Genomic DNA, 25755 nt, shown 5'->3' with positions numbered 1-25755 from the left:
TCTTAGTCGGGCCTTGGGACGATCCACTCCATGGTCTTGCCAGGCACAGAGTTGAGATTGACTGGCCTGTAGTTTCCTGGATCTTGTTTTTTCTCTAAAAGGGCATTATATTTGCCCTTTTCCAATCAGTGGGAACTTCATCAGGCTGCCATGACCTTCCATATATGGTGGATAGCAGCTTGGCAGCTTCATCTGCCAGATCCCTCAGAATCTGCTTACTTGATTTCTGTACCTACATCCTGTGAAAGACAGGAGCTAAATACAAGTCACTGCCTCCTTTTGACACTTCAGTGCTCAGTAGAATGGCTTTTTTCATTCTGAAATATCTCATTCTCCTTGAGCATGTTTCCTTGTATACCGCATTCCTCTTGTAGCACTAAGAGATTAGAAGCTGGTATTGCAGTACGTTTGTTGTAATTTCTGTGCTGTTGATGTCTTAGGGAGAAAGACTATGTTTCTGTGGAATGAATTTGCCCTTCTGTCATCTAGATAGGCTCATAAAGGTTTATTGTGCAAGTAGTAATTTCTTACAAGATGATATCCACTTCAATAATTCATGAATTTCCCTGAGGGAATATTAAAGGCTTCATAAAGGAAAATATTAGTGAAATAAATATTATATGTGACCTTATTTGTATTTTATCCTTGGGAGGGATATCACAAAAACTTCGTTACTGATTTTCAGAACACTTGCTAGTCTTCTGTTTCTATGCTTCTGTATACAGTCATTGTCATTGTTAGTTAGCTTTTTATGATTAGTTCAGAACAGCATGTACAAAATTAAGTGATGGTGCAAAATTTAGTTTCTATACCTTTCATATTTGATTATTTATTTCTTTATTACTGTATCAAAAATATCTATACTGTTGATGGCTAATTATAGTTGATTGTGCTTCAACAAGTGAGTATTTCAGAGATTTATTATCAGTGGTACAGTTGAAACAGCACATCATTGAATAACTATGATTTTAAATGTTATTTATATGATGTCTCTGTTTCATATAAAATTGTATTTTTTTACAGTATGGGTATTAGAAGTCATATCTATTCTATTTAAAGCTATGACCACAAATGCGAACGCTGATAAAGAGCCTTAAGTTTGCGTTGTCCACTTAAGAAAGGTATGTTGTTATTGTTGGGGAAAAAAGAAACTTCTTTCTTTTATAGTACTACCGTACTATAAAACATTTTTGTCAAATTTTTATTTCTTCCTTTGCATGTGTTTTTTTGTTTTTGTTTGCCTCTTGTCTAGTGAGCTTTTTTTCACTAAATCCTGTTAGTTTATCAAATTATACTGTGCAGTTAAAACTCTGGATTTTAGACAGGTTATTATTTTTTATTTGGTTTATTAGTCGTAACATAAGCACCATAGGAAGTGGAAGAACTGTTACAAATGCATGGTATTTATGTGGAGAGATGGTCTGGACTTGAAGCAGATATTCAGGAAGACTGAATAACTTTCTCTCCTATGTTTTGTTCATAACTGATGATTTATCTGCCCTTTATGAAAAGAGTATGTTTAAAAGACAGCTCTTTGGAGTCCTAGTCGTTGCTAAGCAATTCAAGGAGGTGTTGATTATTGCCTAAACAGTGGCACACCCCTTGACGCTACTTCTCATGTAAGGAGTGGATGCTGCAATCCTCTACAGGCAGCAGGGAATATGGACTCTGCTAGTGCTACACCAAGGCCCTTGGAGTCTTCAGGCTGTCTCTGTTCTCCAAGAGTATGTTGCCGTTGAGGTAATTTTGTTTGTACAGAGTACCTTTATTTATAATTGGCTATTAAAGCTGTATTTCAGACCATAACATTTATCAGTATAAAAGTGTCAGTGCTTTGCAATGCTCCAAGAAACTTTTTTCACAGTTTTCATATTACTGCATTTGCTTCCAACTCTAGCATTACCAGTGCAGTGTTCTTCAGCTGTTGTCGTCTAGGAAAACAGGAGAGGAGAACACTTCTTCATTTCACAGTGTTTGCTGTTTAGGAATAGATTGGAATATCATAGACTGGGTTTCAACTTGTAAAAATAAATGTGCTTTCATTACATAACCAGAAATTATTGATTTTGCACAGATGATTCAATATGATATTCTTGGTGAACTTTTATTCAGGGATGAGCTTGGAAGACTGGTATTCCATTTGATTCCTTTTCCCTCAAGAGATCTTAAATTTTCTATGTCATTTGTGTAATTAAAACTGAAAAAGTTGGTGTAGTTCCTAATTGCTTACTTCCTTTCCATTTAAACTACTGAGTTGGTTAATTCCTCGTCATTTATTAATTCTTTTCCCTCTCCATCAACCTATTGCCTTTAATACTGTTGTGAAAGTAATAGGAGGGAAGTTTAATTTCGTATTTGCTATTTGAAGCATTTTAAACTTTGGCAGCACAGTCCTGCATTATAATCTGTGTCTAAGCAAAAGCAGGAGTGACAACTTAATATATCATATTGAGGTTAACATACTGCTTGGTGACATGAGTCCACAAAACAGAGTAAGTCTCATATGAATCTAGAAAAAATAAAATTCAGGAAGGCAATCTTTTTCATATTTTAACTTTAAATTTCAGTTTTATAAATATATGAAGTCTAGCTAGAATGCAGAATTGTTAGCTTATTTATTTGCAGTATGCTTACTTTTTGTATGTTATTCTGTACTGCATGCTTCCACCCTTTTTCATGGACTCTTCTCACAGAGTGTTGTGGCAGAAAATTCAGGTGTTTCTTGTGGAACTTTGGAGTTTGTGTCATTATGCTTTAGAAAAAGAAAAAATGACAGGTAGTTCTTTCTAGGTAGAAATGAAGACTTATTATTTTATTTCAGAAACTTTAATTTCTTTGTTTAAAGTTTAAGTTGGTGTCTTTGTTAGAGATTATTCAATTGTAGTGGGACATTGGTTCATATGCAAAATGAACCTGCAAAAGACATTTTTGCAGATTGACCTGTTCTTGACAACAAAAGGACCTTTATTTCACAGAACAACACTACCTTCATCAGCATTGCCTTTTGTACATTCCATGGCATTGAGGACCTTTATAAAAATGCTTACAGTATTGTAGGAATCTGAAAGTGAGTATTCAGAAACTCAATTCCTGTGGCTGTATCTAGAATTAATAGATTAAAATATTCCTTTCTTAGAATTGTTTTCATGCCTAACATAAATTATGATACATTCAAATATATAACTAAATAAAATATGATTAAAAAAAAAAGAATGGGCATAAGGACACATGCATCTGCATGATTTCTAATGGCAAGCTTTCATTAAAAGTCTTTAGACTCTTGTTCTCTTGATCTGATGACTGAGTGCCTGCTACACCGTGCTTATATATGTTTCTGATTCCTATCCCTAGGCTGTTAATTCTTAATAGTTTTTGCTTAGCACTGTCATTTTGTCTTCAAAACCTTGTCTCAAATGCAAATCTCAGTTATTGCACTTATGACTAAAAAAACTGAGTCACCAAGAAAGAAAGTGCAAGTTAACAGCATTTCAGAGTTCTAACAGCTCTAACAGTTTGGGACTCCTCAGTCCTTCATTTTGAGGCAGCATATTCAGATAATCAGAGGTAGCATTGTCTTTTTTTTTTAACAAAAGGTAGGGAAATGAGAGTTTTAATCTCATCTTTCAGAATTGTGTCTTCTCAAACATTAAAGATAAACAGCAGTCCTTGAAGTTCTGTTCTAACAGTGACTGGACTCTTGGATCACTGTCTCTTGATTCCATACTTTCATAGTCCATAGCTTTCTTGATTCCATGGTATGTAGCACTGTCACATGCTTTTCACCCGGTTTCTCTCCATTGACAAGGCAAGACCAAGAATCAAGTAACTTCCCTGGATATGACTCACTTTTTTTTTGTTTGTTTGCAACTTTCAAAGTATCTGATCTTAGTTCATTTCTTACAGTTGGGTGCTATGAATATTTGTCTCCAGCTACTTGATATCTATGGGATTTCCACTTCATTTTCTAGTCATGCATGCGTTGAGAAGCTTACTGAGGTTTGTAGAAGTTGTGCTTGGAAACACCTCTCTTTACTCTTAATCAGACAGGGAATCTGTGAGTTTTCCCCCAGGTTCTGTGTTGTGTAGAATACTACTGGGAAACACTTGTATTCTCACTGTACATACAGACAAATACTCAAGGCTACATTATTTCCATGTTCTCTGTTGAGTAGCAGACTCAATCAAAACTAATTCTAGTACTCTTCAGAGTGCTGTCCAATCTTGGGAGTCTTTGGCTGAAGCCTACATGAAGGAAAAAAAACATTGTTCTTTTATTGCTGTATGGACTGACCAGCGCACAGGAAGGCTCAACACTGGATACAGGTAGGATTAAAAAAAATGTGCACAGAGCATGAAGATTTGTGTCAAAAATACATATGAAAGTGTGGCTCCATTTTTGTACTAACATAGTTGATTCTTGATTTCCAAACTTTTCTATATGAACAGTAAGCATGAGCTTGGAATATGGAATTCTCCTGAAGTACTGTATTGCAGCGTCATATATAGTCCTGGGCAGAGTTTGAAAACTTAAAACCATTACCAGATTATCAAATTCTAAACATGCTGTAATGTATCCGGGTTTGACCTGTGATGAAGAAATGCTTCTGAAAAAAAGATGTGAGCTTCCTTCTACACTATTTTCCTAAACTATTGAATCTTGGCATAGCTGAGTAAAGATTTCAAAAGGGAAAATAACACATTTTTTCCGTGCAGACCATGTGTGTTTGTTGTAGAGATTGATACTGCTTTTCATTGTGTGCTTTATTTGAAATTCACCGCAACCTCCAACAACAGCAAATTAGTTATGTCCTGCATCTCCAATTTAGCTTTCTGTAGCTGCAGAAATAGTTCTGAAGGTCTCTGATTAGAATAACAGATGCATGGATTTGGATGATCGGTGTGTGATATAAAAATGTCAGGCTGCATTTTTGTTGACTCTAAAACTCAATATATCATGCTATCTCAGTAAGGGCATGCTATGTTACAAATACATTACTGAATTACATTTGACACACATTCCTGATATCAGAGAATTCTGTAGTCACAGTATGCAGAAAATGCATATTTGTATGGTAGCTATTTGGTGTTGTGGTGATTGGTTTAAATAAGCAGTAGAATACACAGATGAACATATTAACTTGTGAGTTAACTTTGGCTGGTCACCAAGTGCTCACCAAGATGGGGGGGAGCAATCTTGTGTGATTCAATAAAGATAGGCTCACCAATTACCAACATTGGTAATTTAATTAATAATATTAATTAATTTGTAACTAAATAATACAATTAAGGCCAAACAGACTTAACTTGAGGAATAATAATTTCTTGCCAATTAGTAACAAAGTAGTGTAGTGAGAAGTAAAAGAAAATTTAATACACTTTCCCTCCTCTTTTCTTCTCAGGCTCACTTTCACTCCTCACCTTCCCCATTGGGAATGAGGGCTGTGCTCAGTCCCTTACAGCTTCCCTCTGCTGCTCTTTCCTCCTCACACTCATGCCCTTTTCCATTGTAAGCCCTTCATATGGGATGAAGTCCTACACAGGCTGCACCAGCATGAGTTACTTAAGAACTTCTCCAACGTGGGTCATTTCAGTGGGCTGCGGACCTTCAGGAACAGGTTCCTCCACTGTTTGCCACCTACCATCTGCAGTTCCCACCAGCCCTTCTCCCCGCCACACGCTGCTCCATCCAGGCTGCAGTTCCAGCCCAAAGCTGCTCCTGTGGGGGTGTCCATGGGCACCTCCTCCAGGTGTCATCCACTGCTGCACTGTGGTTGCCTTTGTGGCTGAATGGGAAGATCTGCTCCTTACAGTGCCCACAGGCTGCAGGGGGACAGCCTGCTCCCCTGTGGGCCTCTCCTGGAATTCCTCCTGCCCTCTTCCTGCACTAACCTGGTTGCTTCTTTCCCATTTCTCACTCCCAGATGCTGTTGTGCAGCAGTTTTCCCTCTCTTAAATTGGGTCTCTCAGAGCACAGTCAGCATTACTTACGGCTCAGCTTTGGCAGTGACAGATGTGGCACGGGGCACTGCTGAGCTCTGATCACAGAGCCCACACCTTCAGCCCCCCACTACCAAGACCTTGTCATGTTAGCCAAAGCATTATGTAATTACTAACACATTAATGATGTAACTTGAAGTGCTATTGTCTTCTTTTTCTTTGTCTTTTTTAACTATTTTTTTTTTTTTAATCCATGCCACATTGCTTTCTTCAGCTGCTGTTAGGGCAGATTTTGTTTGCTGTTGGTAATTTCTAGCACAAATTATCATTGCCATTTGCTAATTTTCTCATCAAATATCTCATTACATGGCATCTATTAATAGAAGTGCAAAACAAAGTTGTTGTTTAAGTATGCTTGTTCTGAGGCTAGCAATAATAATAAAAAATTACCACAGGCTGGTTTTGTATAAGACAGAATAAGTTCTTCTGTTACTCTGTTTGTAATGGCAGATTGGAATTTATTCATAGAAAATAAACAAACAGAAATTTATTTTTTCTTTCTGTGGAGGGCTTTTCTTTTCAAAAGAGAGTTATCACATTTCATCTCTATTATTTGAAGTCTCCTTTCGGTTTCATCTTATTTCTCATTATTATGCAGCCTATCAGCTGAACGGTATCCTGGGTAATTCAGTCTGATAGTCCTTCATATTCATGTTTAAAATGTCTGTTAAAGATCTTGATGGAGTTGATGTTTTCATTCTGTGGTAAACTTTCCCAATTAATGATTGTGCTTGAATATCATCTTTGCTGTGTTCTCTGCAAAGTGGGGAATATATCTTTTGAGATTTCAGTACGTCAGTGTTCAGTGGATGATGATTAGAAATATCACAAAGAGAGAAAATGTTTGGGCGTGTTATTCCCTATGAGAACATAAACTATATAAGTTGTCTAAATTTTACTTTGTCTAAATTATGTAAGCTAAAGATAGTTAAATTATTTAGCATGCTATTGCAGAATTACTGTTTAGACTTATTTTAAAAAATAGTGTTCATATTTACAATTAACTGTTGTAATAAAAATTAATATGATGGAATTGGAATCCACCAGTAAAGAATACAATATAGGGAAAACTAAAGATGAATTATTTTTCACGATATCTAGAAGCAGCATTATATGTAGCAGATGTATAGCATTACACTTCTTGCGCTTTTTGTCTTGGTACATTTCTTTTCTCAGCAACGAGAGGTGAAGTCTTCCATTAGAATGTAACTTTTTTCTAACGATGTTGCTGTCTGCATTGTATTTTTAAGGAAATGTGAGTGTATATGCAACCTGCGCATGACTTGAAATCTTAATTTAACACTTACGAATTTGTTTCTTCTGAAAGAAACTAACGTGGAGGCCTTCAGGGATGAAATCCTGTGGCTGGGGATGAGACCAGAACAAGGTTCCTGTACAAACTGCCTCTGGCAGTCCATCCCAACTATTAACTGCCACAGCATTCCTCGGGTTTTAGAGATTACATGACCGTTTTTGTTTCTTGACTTCTCAGCCCTGCCATTTCATTTAAAAGAAGTGGAAATGACACTGAAATTATATCAGACAGAAGTTACTGTATAATTCTTAACTGAACAGAAAGAGCGTTCACTCTTTCTGAACTCACTGCACTGAAATGAATGACCATGCAGAGCAGTCAAAAGTGTCCCTGTTTTTCATTAAGTTCGTGTACTGACTCGCATTTTGATAGTCTGAAGGTGGGGAAAACAGGGTGCTTATGGTATGTGTGCAGTACACAATTTAAGTTGCTATCAGCTACAATATCTAGGCATTCATACTTCATGTATTTTTAGTTCCATAGTTCCATGTAGTCTTGTCTTCCTTTGCTCTCAACAGAGAAATTTTACCTTCTGTCCTTACTACTGAGCTTTAAAGAGGTAGAATGTGATACTGCAGTACAGATATGTTTCCTCCATGTTTTGCTAGCTGATGCAGTCTAGTTTCATGGAGAAAGGGAAGGGAATATCTCCAGGTAACTTTGAAATTTTATAATGTCTTCCATAGATGAAAATGTGGCCTTATTTTGAGCAATTTATACATTTACATACTGTTTCAAGAATAGCTCTGTTACCTACTGTCTTATTCAGTATACTCCTATTTTTAAAAACATTATTTTTTTAGAATCAATTTAAAAGTGAAGTTTGGAAAGTATTTTAGCTTTAATAATAATACTTAGGAGGAAATGGTAACGTGAATCTGAATATATCAAGATATCGTGGGAAATCAGTATTCAACAACGGGTCCTAACCTCCCACTGAAATTGAATAATAAATGAAAGGCTTAGATTTTTTTACATCCGTGAATTAGAATTAGCCCTGTCAACACTGGTTGTCTGGTTATTTAAAATAAAATACTGGTTTGCTTGCCATCTTTGTGGCAAAGAATTTTGCTACTAAATCGTACTGAAAAATTAACTGAGTCCACAGAGAGAATTTGTGAATTTGCAGTATGTATTTGCAAAATACACTGGAAAGCCAATGTTGCACGTTTACTAAAGCACACTAAATACAGCTTTGAAGTTAACAGAAAAATTATCATTAAACTCAACTGTAAACAATGTCAACAACTGTTTTTGTATACTTCAGTATATGTTATTCTGAAAGTTGTAATCAACATGAAGCTGCAGTGGTAATTCTTCTCTATTTACTGTATTTTAGAGCTGAAATATTTGTATTGTAACTACTGAGAGAAAGGAGGCACCCTCTGGTCCAAAGCCATCAGATACTAAATATAACCTGGAGATACAAGCCATATTTATGATTCAGAATGCCACTGATGGTGTTTTTACTGATTGTTTTAAAACAATTGTTTTTTTAGTCTTTGTTCCAGAAAGAAAATGTACTGCAGGTTATAGTATTTGCAGTGGGTAAATGATGTATTAGGGATGGATGCTGAACAACCAATTAGATCATAGGATAGGACAAAAGCAGAAATGGAATAGGAAGAGGAGGAAGAAAATGTTGCCCAGTCAGCTCGAAAATGAGATTCAGGATTCTTCTTTGAACATGCATCATTGAGTTTAGCTGCTCATTCTTCTGTTAGTGCCAATAATTATATGCCTCACTGTAGTATAGTTGTACACTGCACTTTGGAAAGTTTTTCTGGAGTTCCTCGGAGCTTCGCATTGCTGCAGTTTATCCCTGAATTATTAGATTCACTATAGGCATATGTCTGCATGTGTAATGAAAAATAGATGGAGGAAGAATCTAAGATGAACTTTAGTGTGCTTTCTTGAAAAAAAAAAAAAAAAAGTTAAGTTTGCGCAACTGAAAAACAGTATTTTGGAGAGGATAATAGTCTGCAAGATTCTTAAATGGCATATAGTTCTGCATATCAAGTTACTAAGAAAATTCTGTCCAACTTACTGTTGGTTTTTGTAGAATCAAGGCATTTTTCTTATAAAACTGAGAGAAACTTAAGTGAGGTCATGCATGTTCAGCTCAATTCAAAGGAAAATTCAGTTCTGCAAGGTATTTCTCATAAAAAGATTCTGAGCAAATTTAATGTATCTAATCACAGTTGCTAAGAATGAGTAAAGTAGAACAGACAATGAACTAAGTGCATGACATGTTTTGTTTCCTTTTGCCACTTGTTGTTTTCAGCCTCTTTCTATGTTGTTTGGCAGAATTGTAGTATAAAGATACATGTTATGAAACATTTTTATATCACTGCATTGATTGAAATAGGGTCTTACTATTTGTCAGGGGACGTTTCAAAATCCCTTATGCAAGGCAGTAGGCACTGAAGAAAGCTTTATTGGCATGTTAGCTGATTCGGAAGATTGAGAGAGATCATCAAGGTATATGGAGCTGTAAGAACTGTTGAATCAATGCTACAGTATTTTGTTGTTCACAGATAGAAGCTGAGTCACTCGAGCTTGATAGAAGAAGTTTCTGGCAAAGCTGGATGTCAGATAATTCATCAAGTCTTATGGGTTCTGGGAAACATAAATAGATCAGTGAAATAAGGGCCAAGTCCTAGCTTTGACAGACTGTACATGGGAATTATGATGGCAAAATAAGTGAAAATCCTTGATTAGAATGGCTTTCTGCTTTTGGATTAGTTTCTGGACAGAATTTTTGAGATCAGTGTGATGAGTAAGCTTCTAAATGCTTATACAAGTAGTTTTTAACCTTTCTGGCTGTGAGCATCACTTTTTAATAGTTAGCTTGTTACAAACAGCTCCAAAATGAACAATTTGGTTGTCCTACACATTTGGTATCATAGGCTTTCCTTCACTGCTGTGAAGCCACCCTTTCTTCCCGTTACTGCTTATACAGTCTTTTCCTGCATGCCCTTATTCAGATTAGTTTTTTCTCCGCCAAAGGGCACAGGTGGAATCCTGAGCCTACTCCATTTTAATTGTTATTTACAGGGACCACCTCTGCCACCTCTTTCAAATTTAGTGTGATTCTTATTAGAGTTAACATAACTGCTGACATGAAAATTAGTCTTAAATAGAAGTTTAGTATCATTCTAGCTTGATACGGTCAGGGATTATCATGTTCCTGAGCAGAAATTCTGAGTACAGTGAATGTGGATGGCAAAAATGAGATGACAGAATCTCCTAAACTGCTGTTGCCTTATTCCAGCTGAAGTCAAATTTGTGATAGTACTACTCTGGTAACAGACGTTTATTTATCCTGTTTATTTTTTACTGTGTTTTAATTTGTAGGGGCTTGTTTGGCTTCTCAGAGGAAATTGTTCTTCTATAACACAGCTGGACTTCAATTATAAATTGAAATTAATGATTATAAGTAAATAGCCATCTTTCCTACCACCAGAGAGCATTGTAAGCTTCAGAGAGACTAATGCAGAAAGAACTCTCAGAAAAAAAACAAAAAATTAGGGATTTTTGTATGTAAAATATGTACTTTTTCTCTCATGTAGCTATTGCACTTTTTAACTGCTAAGCAGCTTCTGAAGTCTTTCAACTTCATTTTGATTAGTATTTTATATCAACTGATACAGGGCTTGATAATCTTTTAGATTTGACAACCAGACAAATTCATTTAGTATGCAGCATAGTGTATCATATCTTCGTTTGTAGAGATACTTAAAGAGTTGCAGTAGGTATTCACATACAGGAAATGGGTTGACTAGTTGGTCAGAGAAATTTCTATATCTTTATCTATTTATGACTATTCTGTTTCAGTAGGTACGGGTCTACAGTCTTGTACAAATGTATGCCTTCCATATTATGTTTGACTGCAGTGCTAGCTGACATATTATTCTTGATAAGAAAGAAGAGAAACATTTACAATTCATACATTACCTGATGTCTTTTCCAAATAACCTGGCCTGTCTTTCCTGTTTGAATAATATGCCTCTGCAAACGTGATTTTGTTCTGCATACTTTTAAGAAACAGTAGTACATTTTATTTATTAATCTCTCATTCCACAGTATTGAGTTAGGAGAGGACAAACTGAGGGTTAACCATTGCATAGGAATGTGAGAAAGGAGAGGACAAGATAAGGGTTAACTATTGTATAGGAGTGCAGGTAAGCAGGATGTGACGCCAAATAAGAAAAGAACATATCGAAACTCTTGAAGAAACATTACACAAGGAGCAGGTCAGGATTGGATTACTTCTGTTGAAGGCAGTGAGTTTTCATCCCATGACCACCAGGAGGAGACTCCCACGGGACACGTGCAAGAGGGAGAGACCATGTGCTGGTGGGTTCTCAGACATGTAATGAACATGAATACAAATTCCTGGAAAATAATTGGTTATGTATTAGTTCAGTCTACATCTGTACTAAGCTTTTGCCCTACGTGGTGCAAATTAGGAGGAATGGTCCCCCTTGCACCCAGTGTCTGCGCAGCACTGATTGAAACATACTTGCTTTTGTAACTACTTTGTGGTTATAGAGTTTGATTTCGCATGTCGGTATAATTAATACATTTTAAAACCTATGGAGAAAAAAACAGAAATATATATTGCCATTTCTACTCTATTGTTGTATTCTTTGTTATTCTTCTGAATCATTTAATTTGTTATTTGTTTCTTGGCTCATAAATACTGGCTTGGCAACAATAATAATCTGGACTTCCTGCTTTTAAGCTGTTCTTATATCCCTGGCCTTTACTGTTGGTTCTGTCCTTCATTTTATCTGCTATAATATTGGTGTTGGTTGTTTTTTTTTTTCCTATTTCTGTATATTTTAGCTACTCTTACTGTAGAAAGTATAACACTTTTTTTGTTTATGCATACAATTGTAGATAGTAGTGTTAATGAGCAGAAGAAAGTTGCATTCCCAAGTCAAAGCTATAAATAATTATGATTACCTTCGTGATACTGTGTTATGACTATTAATTTGTCATAGTTGAGACTGCAGAAAAGCTTAATTACAACAGTAGGTCAAAATATTTCTTGCCTCCTTCTGCAATTCATCAGGCTGTGAGCACAGTGGAAATGAAATCAGCAGAGCTAAACTATGCAACGGAAAGAAAGATTTGCTACCAGTAAGAACTGGAAAGGTTACAGTTTTGTTTTGTTTTTTTTTATGAGAGGACAGTAGCTATGAGAAAGCAGTGTATACTGCTTTGTATTCTCAAAGCAGTAGCTATGAGAAAACTGAAAGCAAATATAATCCTGCAGGTACCCCTGGAAATCATCTGTCTAATAGGGCCATCCAGAGCAGAGTGCCCAGGATCAAGTCCAGGCAGCTTTTAGAGGTAAAATCATAGAATATGATGGAAGGAACCCACAAGGGTCATCTAGTCCATTTTCAGGCTTCACACATATCCACCCAAAATTCAAGCCCTATGTCTGAGAGCATTGTCCAGACACTTCTTGAGCTGTGCCCAGTGCCCTGGAGAGCGTGTTCCACTGTCCGACCACCCTCCGGTGAGAAACCTTTTCCTCATACCCCCCTGACATTCCCCTGACACATCTCCATGTTGTTCCCTGTCACAGAGAGCAGAGCTCAGTGCTGCCTTCCTCTCCGTGTGAGGAGCTGCAGCTGCCACGAGGCCTCCCCTCAGCTCCTCTGCTCTGGGCTGAGCACAGCCGAGACCTCAGCTGCTCTTCACATGTCTTGACCTCCAATCCCCTCATCACCCTCTCAGCATTGTGTGTCAGTGCACCATTGCCCGCACAGCACAGAATTTCTTCCTGGTGTTCAGAGGGAACCTCGTGTATTCCACTTTGTACACCCTGCCTCCTGTCCTTGCATTGGGCACCCTCTGTCCTATCTTTGCTCTCCTTTCAGCTATTTGTGTGCACTGTTAAGATTTCTTTCTGTGCGTTCTTTTTTCTAGGCAAAAGAAAAGTCCCAGAAAATGTCTAGTTTCAGGCTTAATTTTGTTTATTAATATCTTCATTTTTGTTTACAGATTGTCTGATTTTCTTGTTTCCAACAGACATTTCTCTACTCTTTATTTCTCTCATTATTTTTATTTCTTTGCCCTTACTGATGTTTGCAGCAGCTTTTAATTTGTTCTCATTTGGAAGTTCAATTAAATTGTTATTTGACTTTTCCTTCAGATCATTAACAAAGCTGATAAATGAAAACAGGCAACTTCAGTATGTTGCTCTGTGTTCTGACACTTTTAATAATCTTACAGGAAATGTCAAAAATACGTCACAATACCTATAATACTTCTTCAACGTCTTCATCAGTGACCTAGATGATGGTATTGAGTGCACCCTCAGCAAGTTTGCGGATGACATCAAGCTGAGCGGTGCAGGCAATACATTGGAAGGAAAGGAAGCCATCCAGAGGGACCTGGACAGGCTGGAGAAGTGAGCCCATGAAAACCTAATGAGGTTCAATAAGGCCAAGTGCAATGTGCTGCACTTGGGTCAGAGTAATCCCAGGTATTTATACAGACTGGGAGAAGATCTCGAGAGCAGCCCAGTGGAGAAGCACTTGGGGGTCCTGGTGGACAAGAAGCTGGACATGAGCCAGCAGTGTGCGTTTGCAGCCCAGAAGGCCAACTGTGTTCTGGGCTGCATTAAAAAAGGGGTGGCCAGCAGGGAGAGGGAGGTGGTTGTCCCCCTCTACTCAGCTCTTGTGAGGCCCCATCTGCAGCACTGTGTCCAGACCTGGGGCCCCCAGCACAGGAAGGACGTGGAGCTCTTGGTACAGGTCCAGAGGAGGCCACTAAGATGATCAGAGGGCTGGAGCACCTCTCCTGTGAGGAAAGGCTGAGGGAACTGGGCTTGTTCAGCTTGGAGAGGAGAAGGCTCTGGGGAGACCTCATTGCAGCCTTCCAGTACTTCCTCTACAGGAGATGTGAGGTGATCTCTCAGAGGGATGGAGGTGTTCCCCTAGTGTGAACACGTGATTAAATGATACAGTTCCTAGATGAGTGACTTATGAAATGCTTACAGATAATTTTTCTGATGGAAATTGTTGCTTTAAATGATGCATTTGTTTCCATTATATGGATGCCTGGGCTACCCCTCTGTGGGTGTTAACAGAGTAATCAGAAGCAGAAGCAACCATGTAGTGTCTCAACTGTTTGTCCTGCCAAGACATCCATACCCAATACATGTTCTTTGACTGGGGCATTTAGCACCATCATGGCAAATGGGGTAGTATTTCCTGTTGTTAAAGTAACCTCAGGTAAGGGGGCAGAGTGAGATTTCCCCAGAGCTACAGATAGGTTTGTGCTCATTTGGCACTTGCTTTGACAGATGAGAAGCAGCAGGCAGTGTGGACAAGGACAGACTTTTAAGTGGTGCTAACTTTTGCTGTTGTTTAAACAGTGCTGATGTTTTGGTTCAAATCTGTTTCTGCTGGTGGGACACCAGCTCACACAAGATCTTTATGCATTTGTTTCCTTGTCAGCTGTGTGTTAACTATTGGTTTTGCTGACTTTTCTTTATTCACCATCCCCTCTACTTCCCTAAAGGCATCTGCAAGGGCATCTGTGTTCCCAGTAGTATTCATGATTGTTGGTATGATCAGAGGTTTCACTGAAGCAGATGCCCCTCTTAGAAGGGCATCTTTTTTGATGCTTTTCAATATTGATGCCCTTTCCAGACTGGGTCCTGTAATTACCACGCCCATCTGCTGCACTAGATTAATATCTCTTTCTGTTGTACACCATTTTCCTAAGGATGACACTACTTCAGCTGGATCTGTATAAGCTTTTAAAAGTGTTAAACACAACCTTTGATACAGCATGGGTGCAAAAACATCTTGCCTGTGGGGTTTCCAGGTATTTCCTAACTGAGCAAAGAATCATAGCATGCCCCCACAGTGTCTGATCAACACTGGCAGAAGGGCTTAATGGATCCTTTTCAGCCACTGATAAGAAGATAGATGCAGTGTCACTATTTGAGGCTTACAAAGCCATTCTGGTACATCTTCCCCACTCTTCTGCTGATACATCTCTGAAAAGTGGCTTAACTCTTTCGGGATATGAGCGTTCATGATCTCTGCCTTCCATCCTGCTGCTCCCCCATTCACACAGCCTCAGAATCTGAAGACTCAGATTCTTTCAAGTAATTTTTTTTCCCTTGAATTTTTCATGATAAGAGCACAAGCTGGAGAAGTCAAAACTTCACTTTTCCCATATCTGCAACTTCATTTGTTAGCAGTATGTGCCACTAGCTGTTTTACAGTGCATTGCAACTCATAGCACTGCTCTGTCTGTGCAGTAAGTACTACTTGTGCGATCACCTTTGCATCTTGTAACTCTTACTGTAATGCATAGTGCTGTAACTTCGCAGTCAGGAGTTCTAGGATGGTCAAGAGCTAACAGCCATCCAAGTCTCCCCGGTTACTGGCAAGAAGACTCTGATGCCATTCTCCTGGCAGTTTGCACACAGCTTCTTCAATCATCTTGGAGTTAATAACTGCTTCATCATCGACTTTGGATCCCACTTCCAGTGGAGGTATGGTAGTCAGGGAAGCAGCCAGGCAGAACCAGCATTCAGTGGTGGGACATTCTGCAACACAGAGAGTCCCCAGTGCCACCTCCCCAGTCCCCTGCTCTTTTGCCAGCCACTGTGTGGCAGTTCCTGAATCCTGCCTTCTGCTCCACAATTGTGAGCCAGTTAGACAGGAAGAAAGAACCAGGCTAGACCTGTGGCTGAAGTGGAATGAGTGAATTTATTGTCGTTACATTGTCAGATCACCCCTAAAGGAACACGTGAGCATAGTTAACAAGCACAGGGAATGTAGGCAAAGTCCATGCTAGAGGTTTACTGGTCTGCTGTTTATGCCTGTTTATCAGTTGTTCACTCAGGCGTAGTTTACCACCATGCTGTATTCCCAGCTGCAAGGTCTCTTGAGCTTATTTACATTCCTCACTTCCATTCTTTTCTCACAACATCCTTGTTGCCAGTTTTTCTGCTTTTAACTCATTTCTCCTAACAGAAACTTCAGGTTTATTAATGTGAATTCCTTGGCTCATCCTTGCTGTAAAAGCTTCCTGCATGCACATGAATTTTTGTGGTTCCAAAAGCTACAGCAATCTCATTACTTCTGCTGTGATCATGACACTTAAACAGCATACCGTAACTTCATGTTCCTTCCATATTGTCTATTTCAGGTTTTACACACAAATTTTTCAAAATCCCATTGCTCTCTTCTTCTTCTAGCCAGAAGAGTGCTAAACCTTTTATTTTACCTTCGTATTTTTATTTGTGCATAGAAAACCTTTTGCAGAACACAAGTAACTTAGAAAGGGAGGATCAAATTATTTGGTAATGGTGAATTTACATAAAATGGATAGACATGGACATGCTATTCCTTTCCATTTTTTACTTATTATAATGTGTACAACTTATTTGACATAAGGTTTCTTACATATTTCTGTTGGAATATTTCTTACATATTTCTAACTGCAAATCTTGCTTAGCTGTCTAGAGCAATTAGAGTAAACTATTGTTCTTCTTAGCTTTAGATTTTTTTCTAATTCTTGTAATAGACTGTTTTTAGAATGCTAAAGTATCTTAACATGTTAGTAATCATTTGTTTTTAATCTTTAAATGTAGAGAGATACACTGCAAGGTACAAGCTACAAAATGTTTTTTTACTCTGATGAGAAAATAATGTTAGCAAACAGTCATTATGTATCTGTGTCAATCTCATTTCCATTGCTAAATTACTATGTTACTGCACCATCCACTTGAATTTTCCCTCGCTAATTAAGAAAAATCTACGATATGATGATGGCTTTGAACTGTAGTTGATCTTCCTCTCTTTGGTATCGGTTTTCTTTATGTGTTTCTCTTAAAAGATACCTTGTCTTAAAAGAAGCATTCCAACCTAAGGAGAAGGATTTTAAAATACTTTGTTTTTAACTGGGACTTGAAAAGTGTGGCAAATTCTATTGTATTCGTTTATCTTTTTCTATACAAAGTGTGTTAAGAGACAGAATGCTGACCTGTATTAGAATTAGGCCCTTGAATTTCTTGGTTCCTTGAGTGCTTGTGATGTTACGTGTCAAATTTTCATGCTCTACTTTTCAGTGTAAGTGTTGAACTGTTCTTAAACTACATACAGAGCATAATAATATTAAAACTACTTTTTTTTTTTTTTTTTAACAAAATGATATACTTCTTTGCTAAAAAGCTTAATCATAAAATCAGTGCTAAATACCATGCTGCTTTTGACATTTTCCTTAAATGCATCCTGCGGGCTTTTCTATCTGTGTTGTATAATTGTTTATCTCTTCACATACTCTAGGTTTTTAGGCAAGTTAAACCAACATTTACTGCCTCTGTACAGAGAAATGAATGATATTTTGACATTGTGCTAAGGAACAGAATAAGCAAAAGATTCAGAACAATTCAGAAGAGAAGCCATTCTTTTTGTAAAAGGGCGAGGACAGTTACTGTAGTAAGTTTTGTGTCATCACATAGAGTGAATAAATCCATTATATTATCACATGAAGAATGTATGAGTTAATACAGTCATATAAACTAGCATTGTGTTTCATCTTAATGGCTTCTGTGAACGCAGTACTTGTTGAAATTATTGCTTGAAAATGTTATTTGACTTACTGTGAATAAACCATCTTCCTGTATATCTGCTTTTGGAAATGAAAGATGCCTGTGACTGTAAAAGTCCCATGCAACTTTTTCAAGTTCAAAATGTAGACATCTGTTCTGGACCCATCATGGATAATTATTCATCTTGGTTAATTACTTTTTGGACACCCAGTTTCCTCCTTAATTCCACTGGATATCAAATACATTTTGAAGCAATATTTTTTTTAAGTATCACAAGCATATCTGTATTTTCTGTTAACATATAAGTATGAGGAAAAAGCAGAGGCATTTAATGCCTTCTTTGCCTCATTTTTTTAGTAATAATGATAAATTTGGAGTTGCCCAGTCCTCTGAGTTGGGAGACCTATGCTTGGAGGAGCAGTAACTTTCTACCTAGAGTCTCTGGAAATGTAAGGGAACATTTCTGACAGCCCAACATTTATAAGCCTGTGGAATCTGACCGGATTCACTACCAGAATGCTGAAGTAGTTACTGGATGTTATAGTAGGACTCTTCTCAACAGTTTGCCAAGGGATCTTGGAGGCTGGTGGCTGAAGGACGGGTAACGTCAGTAGTTCACAAAAACATCAGTGTGTAGACCTGCTAACAACCCTTCTCTTTTAATCAGATAATGGACTATATTGGTTGAATTAAACATGCAGAGGGAATAAACTGATCCTGTTCACTAATTAATTACTTGCTTTTATCACTTAGGAGCATTTTAACTGCATGATCCAGGGAGGAGATATAAAACAGCTAATTAGTTCAGAGAGGCAATCTGTCCTGCTGCTTTAGTAATGAGGAATTCACTCTTTTGATTTTCTTTAGTTGATGGAATTCCATTCAAATACTAGGTATCAATTTCTGTGTAGTTCTTTAGAGGTGGAGTCCTTTGAGAAAAGTTTAAGGTTTATGTCTTCTCTGATGGATACGAATCCAGATGGTAACAACTCTCAGCACAGAGGAATTGCTTCTACTTTCACTTTGGCTTGCTATTGAATTCTTAGTAAAAGCTTTACATGAGCTCTCTCTAGCAGTTTCAGCATATTCAACCTGTGTTAGTGACTTGTAGTCATTGCCCTGTTTGCATTTAAGGAGCTGCTTAAAACTCAGATCTCTGATTTACAAATCAATTTTTATTTTTTAGTTGTTGGGGAAAAAAATTGTTTCTGATAGCGCTATGAACTTCCATAATTATGATATTAAACAGTGATAGTCATAGCTTCTCTTTTAGTTAGGAACTTGTTCTATAGCAGCTCCATGTAATTTGTGCCTAATTTGTAGAGCTTTCACAATGTGAATTAAGGAATATTTGTTGATTTTCTGTGTTTAAGATGCATGCTGATTTTATGGAATTGCTGCAGCAACTAGCAAATGCTGCATGGGAAGAAAAACAATGTCCCTCATGCAGAGAGAGGCACCTAATTCCATGCAATTATATCTGCACTTTTTCAGGATGTTTGCTTTAGGGACCATTCAGGAGAAGAAAGTGAAACAAATAGAACATTGATTTCTCTTTGTATGTTTTTTACAGGCTATCTAGAAAGTGTGAAGAGTTACTACAATATCTAACTGAAATGATCTGTAATAGAAATTATCTGTAATGACTTCATAGCTCTTTCTGTCACAGACATTATATGTATGCATGTCATGTACACATGTCACTTATGTCATGCGCCGTACGTAACAACTCTTGAATGAAACCCCATTGTGTGTACTTTGTATGGAAGGTTACAATGCAAAGGGTTTTCTTTAAACTCACTGCATATCAGTGTTATATTGGAGCTTTTTCCTTATATCGGTATCAAGTGGAATGAATTAGAATCCTGGAATCTGAAAAAAAATTAAAGCTGTAACTTAGTACTTCATATTACTTTTTAAAATACCCTTTAATTTTTTTTTTCAGATTCTCACTATAAATTCTGTAGTAAATCATAGTGATTATTTGTCTCATATTGGGATAGGAAAATATGAATATCATCTTTATGTCAGATATGAGGAGAAGTGCAGAAGCTGCTTGGAATATGTTGAAAAATCATAGCAACCTCTCAGAATAAAAAGGAAAAACATGAGGTGGCTAATGTAGTATGTTTTAATATGCTCTTAAGTGTGCAAATACAAATAGGAACTGTGGATGATTCAGTAGATGAAGGAGATGTAAAATGAGAACAGAACTGCTAACAAGATACCCTAACTTTCAGGGCCATTATAAGACATAGGAATGAAATAATATAATAGATAAACAGACACTGTTAAGAAATTACAAGAGAGAAGGGAGAAAAGAACCTGAAAAACAAGTTTTCAGTGGATGTAATTTCAAAACCTGAGGCTGTTGAAGGTGGACCACTGAGAATTATACTGTACTCATACTGTTTTATTCCACCGAATGGTAAGGTACTAGAGGTGCAAAGGAGTAGAATTTTTGGTGGGGTTGGCACATCCCAACTGTGTGGAGGGAGGAATGACAGATTTGCAAATCCCCATGGTTAGATTAAGGTGAAATAACACTAAATGTGTGTACACAAACATCAGCTTTAGTGGGAGATTTCTAGAAAACAGCTACCCTGCAGTCATTGGCTCTCTTACAGGTGCATCTAACTAAACTGTGTGGATTTATGAAAAATCAAAGTAAGCTTTGCATTACTTAGCAACTTTGAGAGGAAAAACGTAAAGACCAGGGGATAGGGGAGTACCCATCTTAGATGCAGCATTGGACCTGCCAATGAGGCTGTTCTGTGTAGAGTCCCTCCTAGACTTGCACATGCTTCTCTTTACTGGCCCAGTTCCTGGACTTCTGGAGCCTTTTCTTGCTCCAGTTCCAGAATTGGTTGAGTGACAAGAGGCCTCTCCTCATGACTTGGCTCTTGCTAAGCATTGTAGTGGACCTTTCTTTCAGCTCAGTTACAGGAGTGGCTGAGATACAGTCAAGGGAAGATTAGGTTCATCCATCATGGCTAAACCGTCTTGTGTGGGGCTCATCACTTACAGATAGCAATAAAAATTCTTCTGTGTGTGATAGATGGGTAACTGACAAAAACAAAGCATCAACAATTTGCCCAGAAAGATTGATGGTGAACTTGACAGTTGTGTCCACCCTCACAAGTTGCAGTCTATTAGCTAGCCACTGGCCCGTGATTCCTCCCTTGGAGCTTGTATACAGGATGTCAGCTTGAATGGTATCATTCTGCAACCCGCTCCTAAAAAATAGACAGCTTGAAAATCACTTGCATGAAGCCAACACTTCTATATTTGCGGTCTTTTAGAAGATCTAGTGTTAATTTATGTATGTCTAGAAGGTAGTTGCAAACTTTACCCACCTTCTCATATTCCAGTTTGATTTTCTTGGAAATGTAATAGGAGATTTTTAGTAATAATGACAAACACTTCTTCTAGATGATCCTAAAAGATAAATAAAATTGTCACACATGAAACAGACAAGAACTGTGGGAACTGCATTGAGCTTTGCATACAGGCATTATACTATTTACTATATATTTTCCCTAGTAATCCAAATTATGAGGAACAAACTTAAGACAAAAGCTCAGTGTTCGGCTTTTTCTGAATCTTACTCGGAACTGGTTTAAATGCTGGTCTGACTCAAGTAAGGAGATGTGCATGGTTTTAACTAACTCTGTAAATTTTCTTTCACATATAACATACACCTTATAGCAACTGTCACAAGATCTAGACTAAATGGAGTAAAATGGTAAAAAACAAACAAACAACAAAAAAAAACCCTTAGATGAACTATAACTGGAACCTCAGCCTTAAATACTGGGAATGTCATGGTGATACATTTAAATTGAATATAAGCAGTAACAAATTGATACTGGAATTGAGCAATATCCCATACTAACATTAAACTATATACAGTGGTACATGATGAGCTGTTCTAGATATTTGTGCATATCTTCAGCTGCAAACTATGATTTCAGATGTGTTTTTAAGGAGTGCAGTTTCCTTAACTGCAAGAATAAATGAATTTGTAATAATGTAGCATGGCGCTCAAGAGGCATAAATTATCTTACTGGCAGCAAAGCTGTGTGAGTCAGCTGCAATTTAAATGTTCAGATCAAATTTAATGATTACCTACAAACAAAGGTTCTGTACGTAGCAAATAATGCGGTGCAAAATCAGTATGCATCAATTGATCAAAATAGTTGTAGACATAGGAACTCTAACACCTGTATATATGGATCAAGACTTTTACTTAAAGATTTAGTTCAGACCAATGTCCTGAGTGTCATTGCCATGCAGAGAGCTTCGAGCTGTTTGTCATTGGTTCAGACTTTTCTTCCTGCTGTAAGTATGGACACAAATTTGGTGCACACTTTGGCAGAGTTCCAGGTTAGTTTCCTTCAAAAATAATCTAGTTTCCATGCTCCAAAATCACTCTTCAAAAGCAATGAATGTCCATTATGTGTGCACAGGGGATTCACTTCAAAATGGCTACAGCTCCAATCTAAAATGTGAAAGCTAACGTAGTTATTTCCCATGTAATATTAGCTATCTAAGGTAAAAGTATCCACTGTATATTTATTTTAACAATACTTTGCCCGGGAATTGTAGCTACTGTTACAATTCAATCCTATTACTGTGTTTTTCCTCCAAAAAACTTGGTATGTATTTTGTTACACTGACTGGAATTATAGCAGGCATTATTCACTATTTTAATATAATGTGAAATTATTCAATGTAATAAATGTATACTGCATTGATAATACATTATTTTCATGTATTTGTATCTCAAACATGTGCTGCACAGAAGCTACATTAGATCTTCTATCAGATATTACTACAGCCTCTCTCCTAATCTAGAAGGTTGTATTTGAGATGAGAGAGAGAAAGGGAGGTTGTTGATTTTTTTTAAGTTTTTCACCTGTCACTGAGCCAAAATGCCTTTTCCTGTAATACTGAGTAGCTTTATTTTTAATGGCAATTCTGATTATAATACATGTAAGGTGTAAGACCTAGTTCACTGTTTTTTCTTGGTTTTTTGGTTTTTTTTCAGTGTCTTTTGTAACTGTGGGAAGATGTTATAGGCATGTACTTGGAATTCTGTTTCATTTCACACAAAATCTGATCTGCTAACATGCAGATTGGCTTCTCCATTCAGCTGCTCCTTCCTCCTCACTGCAATCCTGCTCCCATGTTGGCTCCCCTCACACTGCCGTCCCTTCAGAAAATATGCACCTACTCTCTAGTGGTCTCCCCACAGGCTTCTGAAAGCCTGATCTGTGTCACTTTCGTTGGCTCACTTTCATTGGCAAATTGAGCTGTAGTAGAAAAGACTTGCTAAATGGTTTCATGTTTTTCTTTACATTTTCCCTGACTCTTAAGTAGGTTTAAAGTAGATTTAAATATGTAAAAATGTGGAGTTAATGTTTCTTGTTCTAACCTAGGGATCTGGCTGCAAGGAACTGCTTGGTGGGTGAAAGCAACATACTGAAAATAAGTGATTTTGGAATGTCTCGTCAAGAGGATGATGGAGTGTATTCATCATCAGGCTTAAAGCAGATTCCTATCAAATGGACTGCCCCAGAAGCCCTCAACTACGGTAAGGATGTATCTGTGACTTCCCCGCAGAAAGTACCTGCAGTAAAAGAAGCAGAAGGGCTATCCCGTCCACAGTATTTTAGTATATATATGGTTTTTCCTTGTATTCACGTCAGGTCAAAAAGATTTAAAATACTTTAGTGGTTCATCATATTTAAGTGGTATATAAAATACTGTTCTACTTTTGAAAGGAATAAGGCAGCAATTTGCTGCTGTTATGTTATTACCGAGCACTAAAATAATGCTCTGGCTGTGCTGCCGACTGGTTCTAGCGGACTGATTTGTTCATCATCTGAATCATTACCAAAATTGCTGGCAGGTTCTGCAAATTTATGGCAGTGATTGCTCTAGCATTTCTTTGGAAATGGTAGAAAATGTTAATATTCCGTGTTAGGTAAATCATTGCACTTGAGAAAAATGAAGACTGCTTTATATTTTTTCAACTTTAGCTTTTTATTTTTTTTTTTTATTATTTATTTTTTTTTTTTTTACCCTGCACTTTTGTATAATGCTGTGCTGCTCTCACTGGGGGAAAATCCAAAAATCCATTATTTCTGATTAAGGAAGGTGGTCCATACTATGTATTTCAGATGCAAAACAAAAATAGAAACTGTAGCATTTAGCTTTTTAACTTGTGAGTGAAACTAGAAAATACAATTTTCTAAGTGCAATGAAATGTGAAGAGTCAGCATATTAAATGGATGATGTCATATTTTGAATTCAGTCCTCTTAGCCAGATCTTTATTTGAGTACTTAGAAAAATATGTTTTAAATACTTGAATTGAAATGTCTACAAATATTTTTGGCCATCTCTTAAAGCTTGAGTTTAAAATCCTGCATTGGAAATCATAACTATGCAACTTGACAGGAAAATGCTTCATTTAATTAGAACTTTTACAGAAGTTGATGCCATAATACAGTAAAGCAGATATGTCCTTTGTAAGGCTAAAAATAAATGCAGTTTCGAAAATTGATCCTATATTACCAGATATTCTCTGGAGTGCTAGTGTTGCTGGTGGTCACTGTGGAGTACACTTTCTATTCTGGTGTTTGTTTGTTGCACTACAAGAGGTGTTTTGAAAGCTTTATTTTACTGTTTCAAAACTACATACAGTGTATTTGATATAAAATGGAAGCCCATTGCTCATAGCCTGATGCTGTGTTCCAGTGAATTACGTAAAGTAGGAAACAGTCTTATTATCAATACCTTAATTCGTGCTCTGAGACTTTTCTGCAGATTACAGGAGAAGAAAGTGCAGTTGATTAAAACCTACTTACATGGTGTTTCCTAAAATGCACCTGTACCCAACCAGCTTGAAGTAGCTTTCTGTAGTGTTGGGAAAATCAGCGAGTTGTTACAGCAGCACAAAGTCTAGTTGGAGGCCTGCAACTAAGAGTGTTCCCCAGAGGTCATTACTGGGTTATCCTTACCAGTGACCTGGATGAAGTAATACACTGCACCATCAGCAAGTTTGCAGATGATAGAAAGCTAAGAGTAGTTACTGACACACCAAAAAGATGTGCTGCCATTTAGGGAGACCTTGGCAGGGTAGAAAGTTGGGCAAAGAGGGACCAACAAGGGCAAAAGTGGAGTCTTACACTTACGGGGAGGAGTAACCATCTGCATTAGTATGGTTTAGGGGGCTGACCTGCTGGAGAGGAGCTCTGCAGAGACCGATTTGGGTGTCCTGGTGGGCACCAGGTTGGCCTTGAGCCAGCAGTGTGCCCTTGTGGCCAAGAAGACCAGTGGCATCTTGAGCTGCATTGAAGAGAGCTTGGTCACCAGGTCAGGAGAGGTGCTCCTCCACCTCAATTCTGCCCTGGGGAGGCCACATCTGGAGTACTGTGTCCAGTTCTGGAATCCCCAGTTCAAAAAAGAACTTCTTGAGAGAGTCCAGTGGAGGGCAACAAAGATGATGAAAGGCCTGGAACATCTTGCATACAAGGGAAAGCTGAGTAAACTGGGTCTCAGCGTAGGCAAAGGAAGACTGAGAGGGGATATGATAAATGCTTATAAACATCTGAAGTGCAAGGGTCAAGTCAGTAGGGATAGACTTTTTTTGGTGATGTGCAGGAATAGAACAGGGGACAATCAGCAGAAGCTGGAGCACAGAAATTCCATACTAACACAAAGAACTTCACTGTGAAAGCAAGTGAAAACAGTGAAATCAAAACACTGAAACCGGCTGCCCAGAGAGATTGTGAAGTCCCCTTCTCTGGAAATATTCATGATCTGTCTGGATGCCTACCT

General features: G+C 37.7%; 1 protein-coding gene across 1 annotated transcript in view; it reads left to right on the top strand.

The window, feature by feature from the left end:
* The window catches only part of FER (FER tyrosine kinase), a gene marked incomplete at its 5' end in the record, with an annotated part of 112303 nt that overhangs the window by 78252 nt on the left and 8296 nt on the right, over window positions 1–25755 (top strand). The window contains one exon of the mRNA XM_042822767.1: window positions 23351–23505. Within this exon, the coding sequence (XP_042678701.1) occupies window positions 23351–23505 (155 nt within the window). The remainder of the gene's footprint in view (window positions 1–23350; window positions 23506–25755) is intronic.

Source organism: Centrocercus urophasianus, unplaced genomic scaffold, assembly GCF_019232065.1.
Source record: "Centrocercus urophasianus isolate 14NV4802_14NV808 unplaced genomic scaffold, USGS_Curo_1.0 seq_21, whole genome shotgun sequence".
NCBI lineage: Eukaryota > Metazoa > Chordata > Aves > Galliformes > Phasianidae > Centrocercus > Centrocercus urophasianus.
Note: the sequence above shows the minus strand (reverse complement) of the source record. Positions and strands in the feature narration are given on the sequence as shown.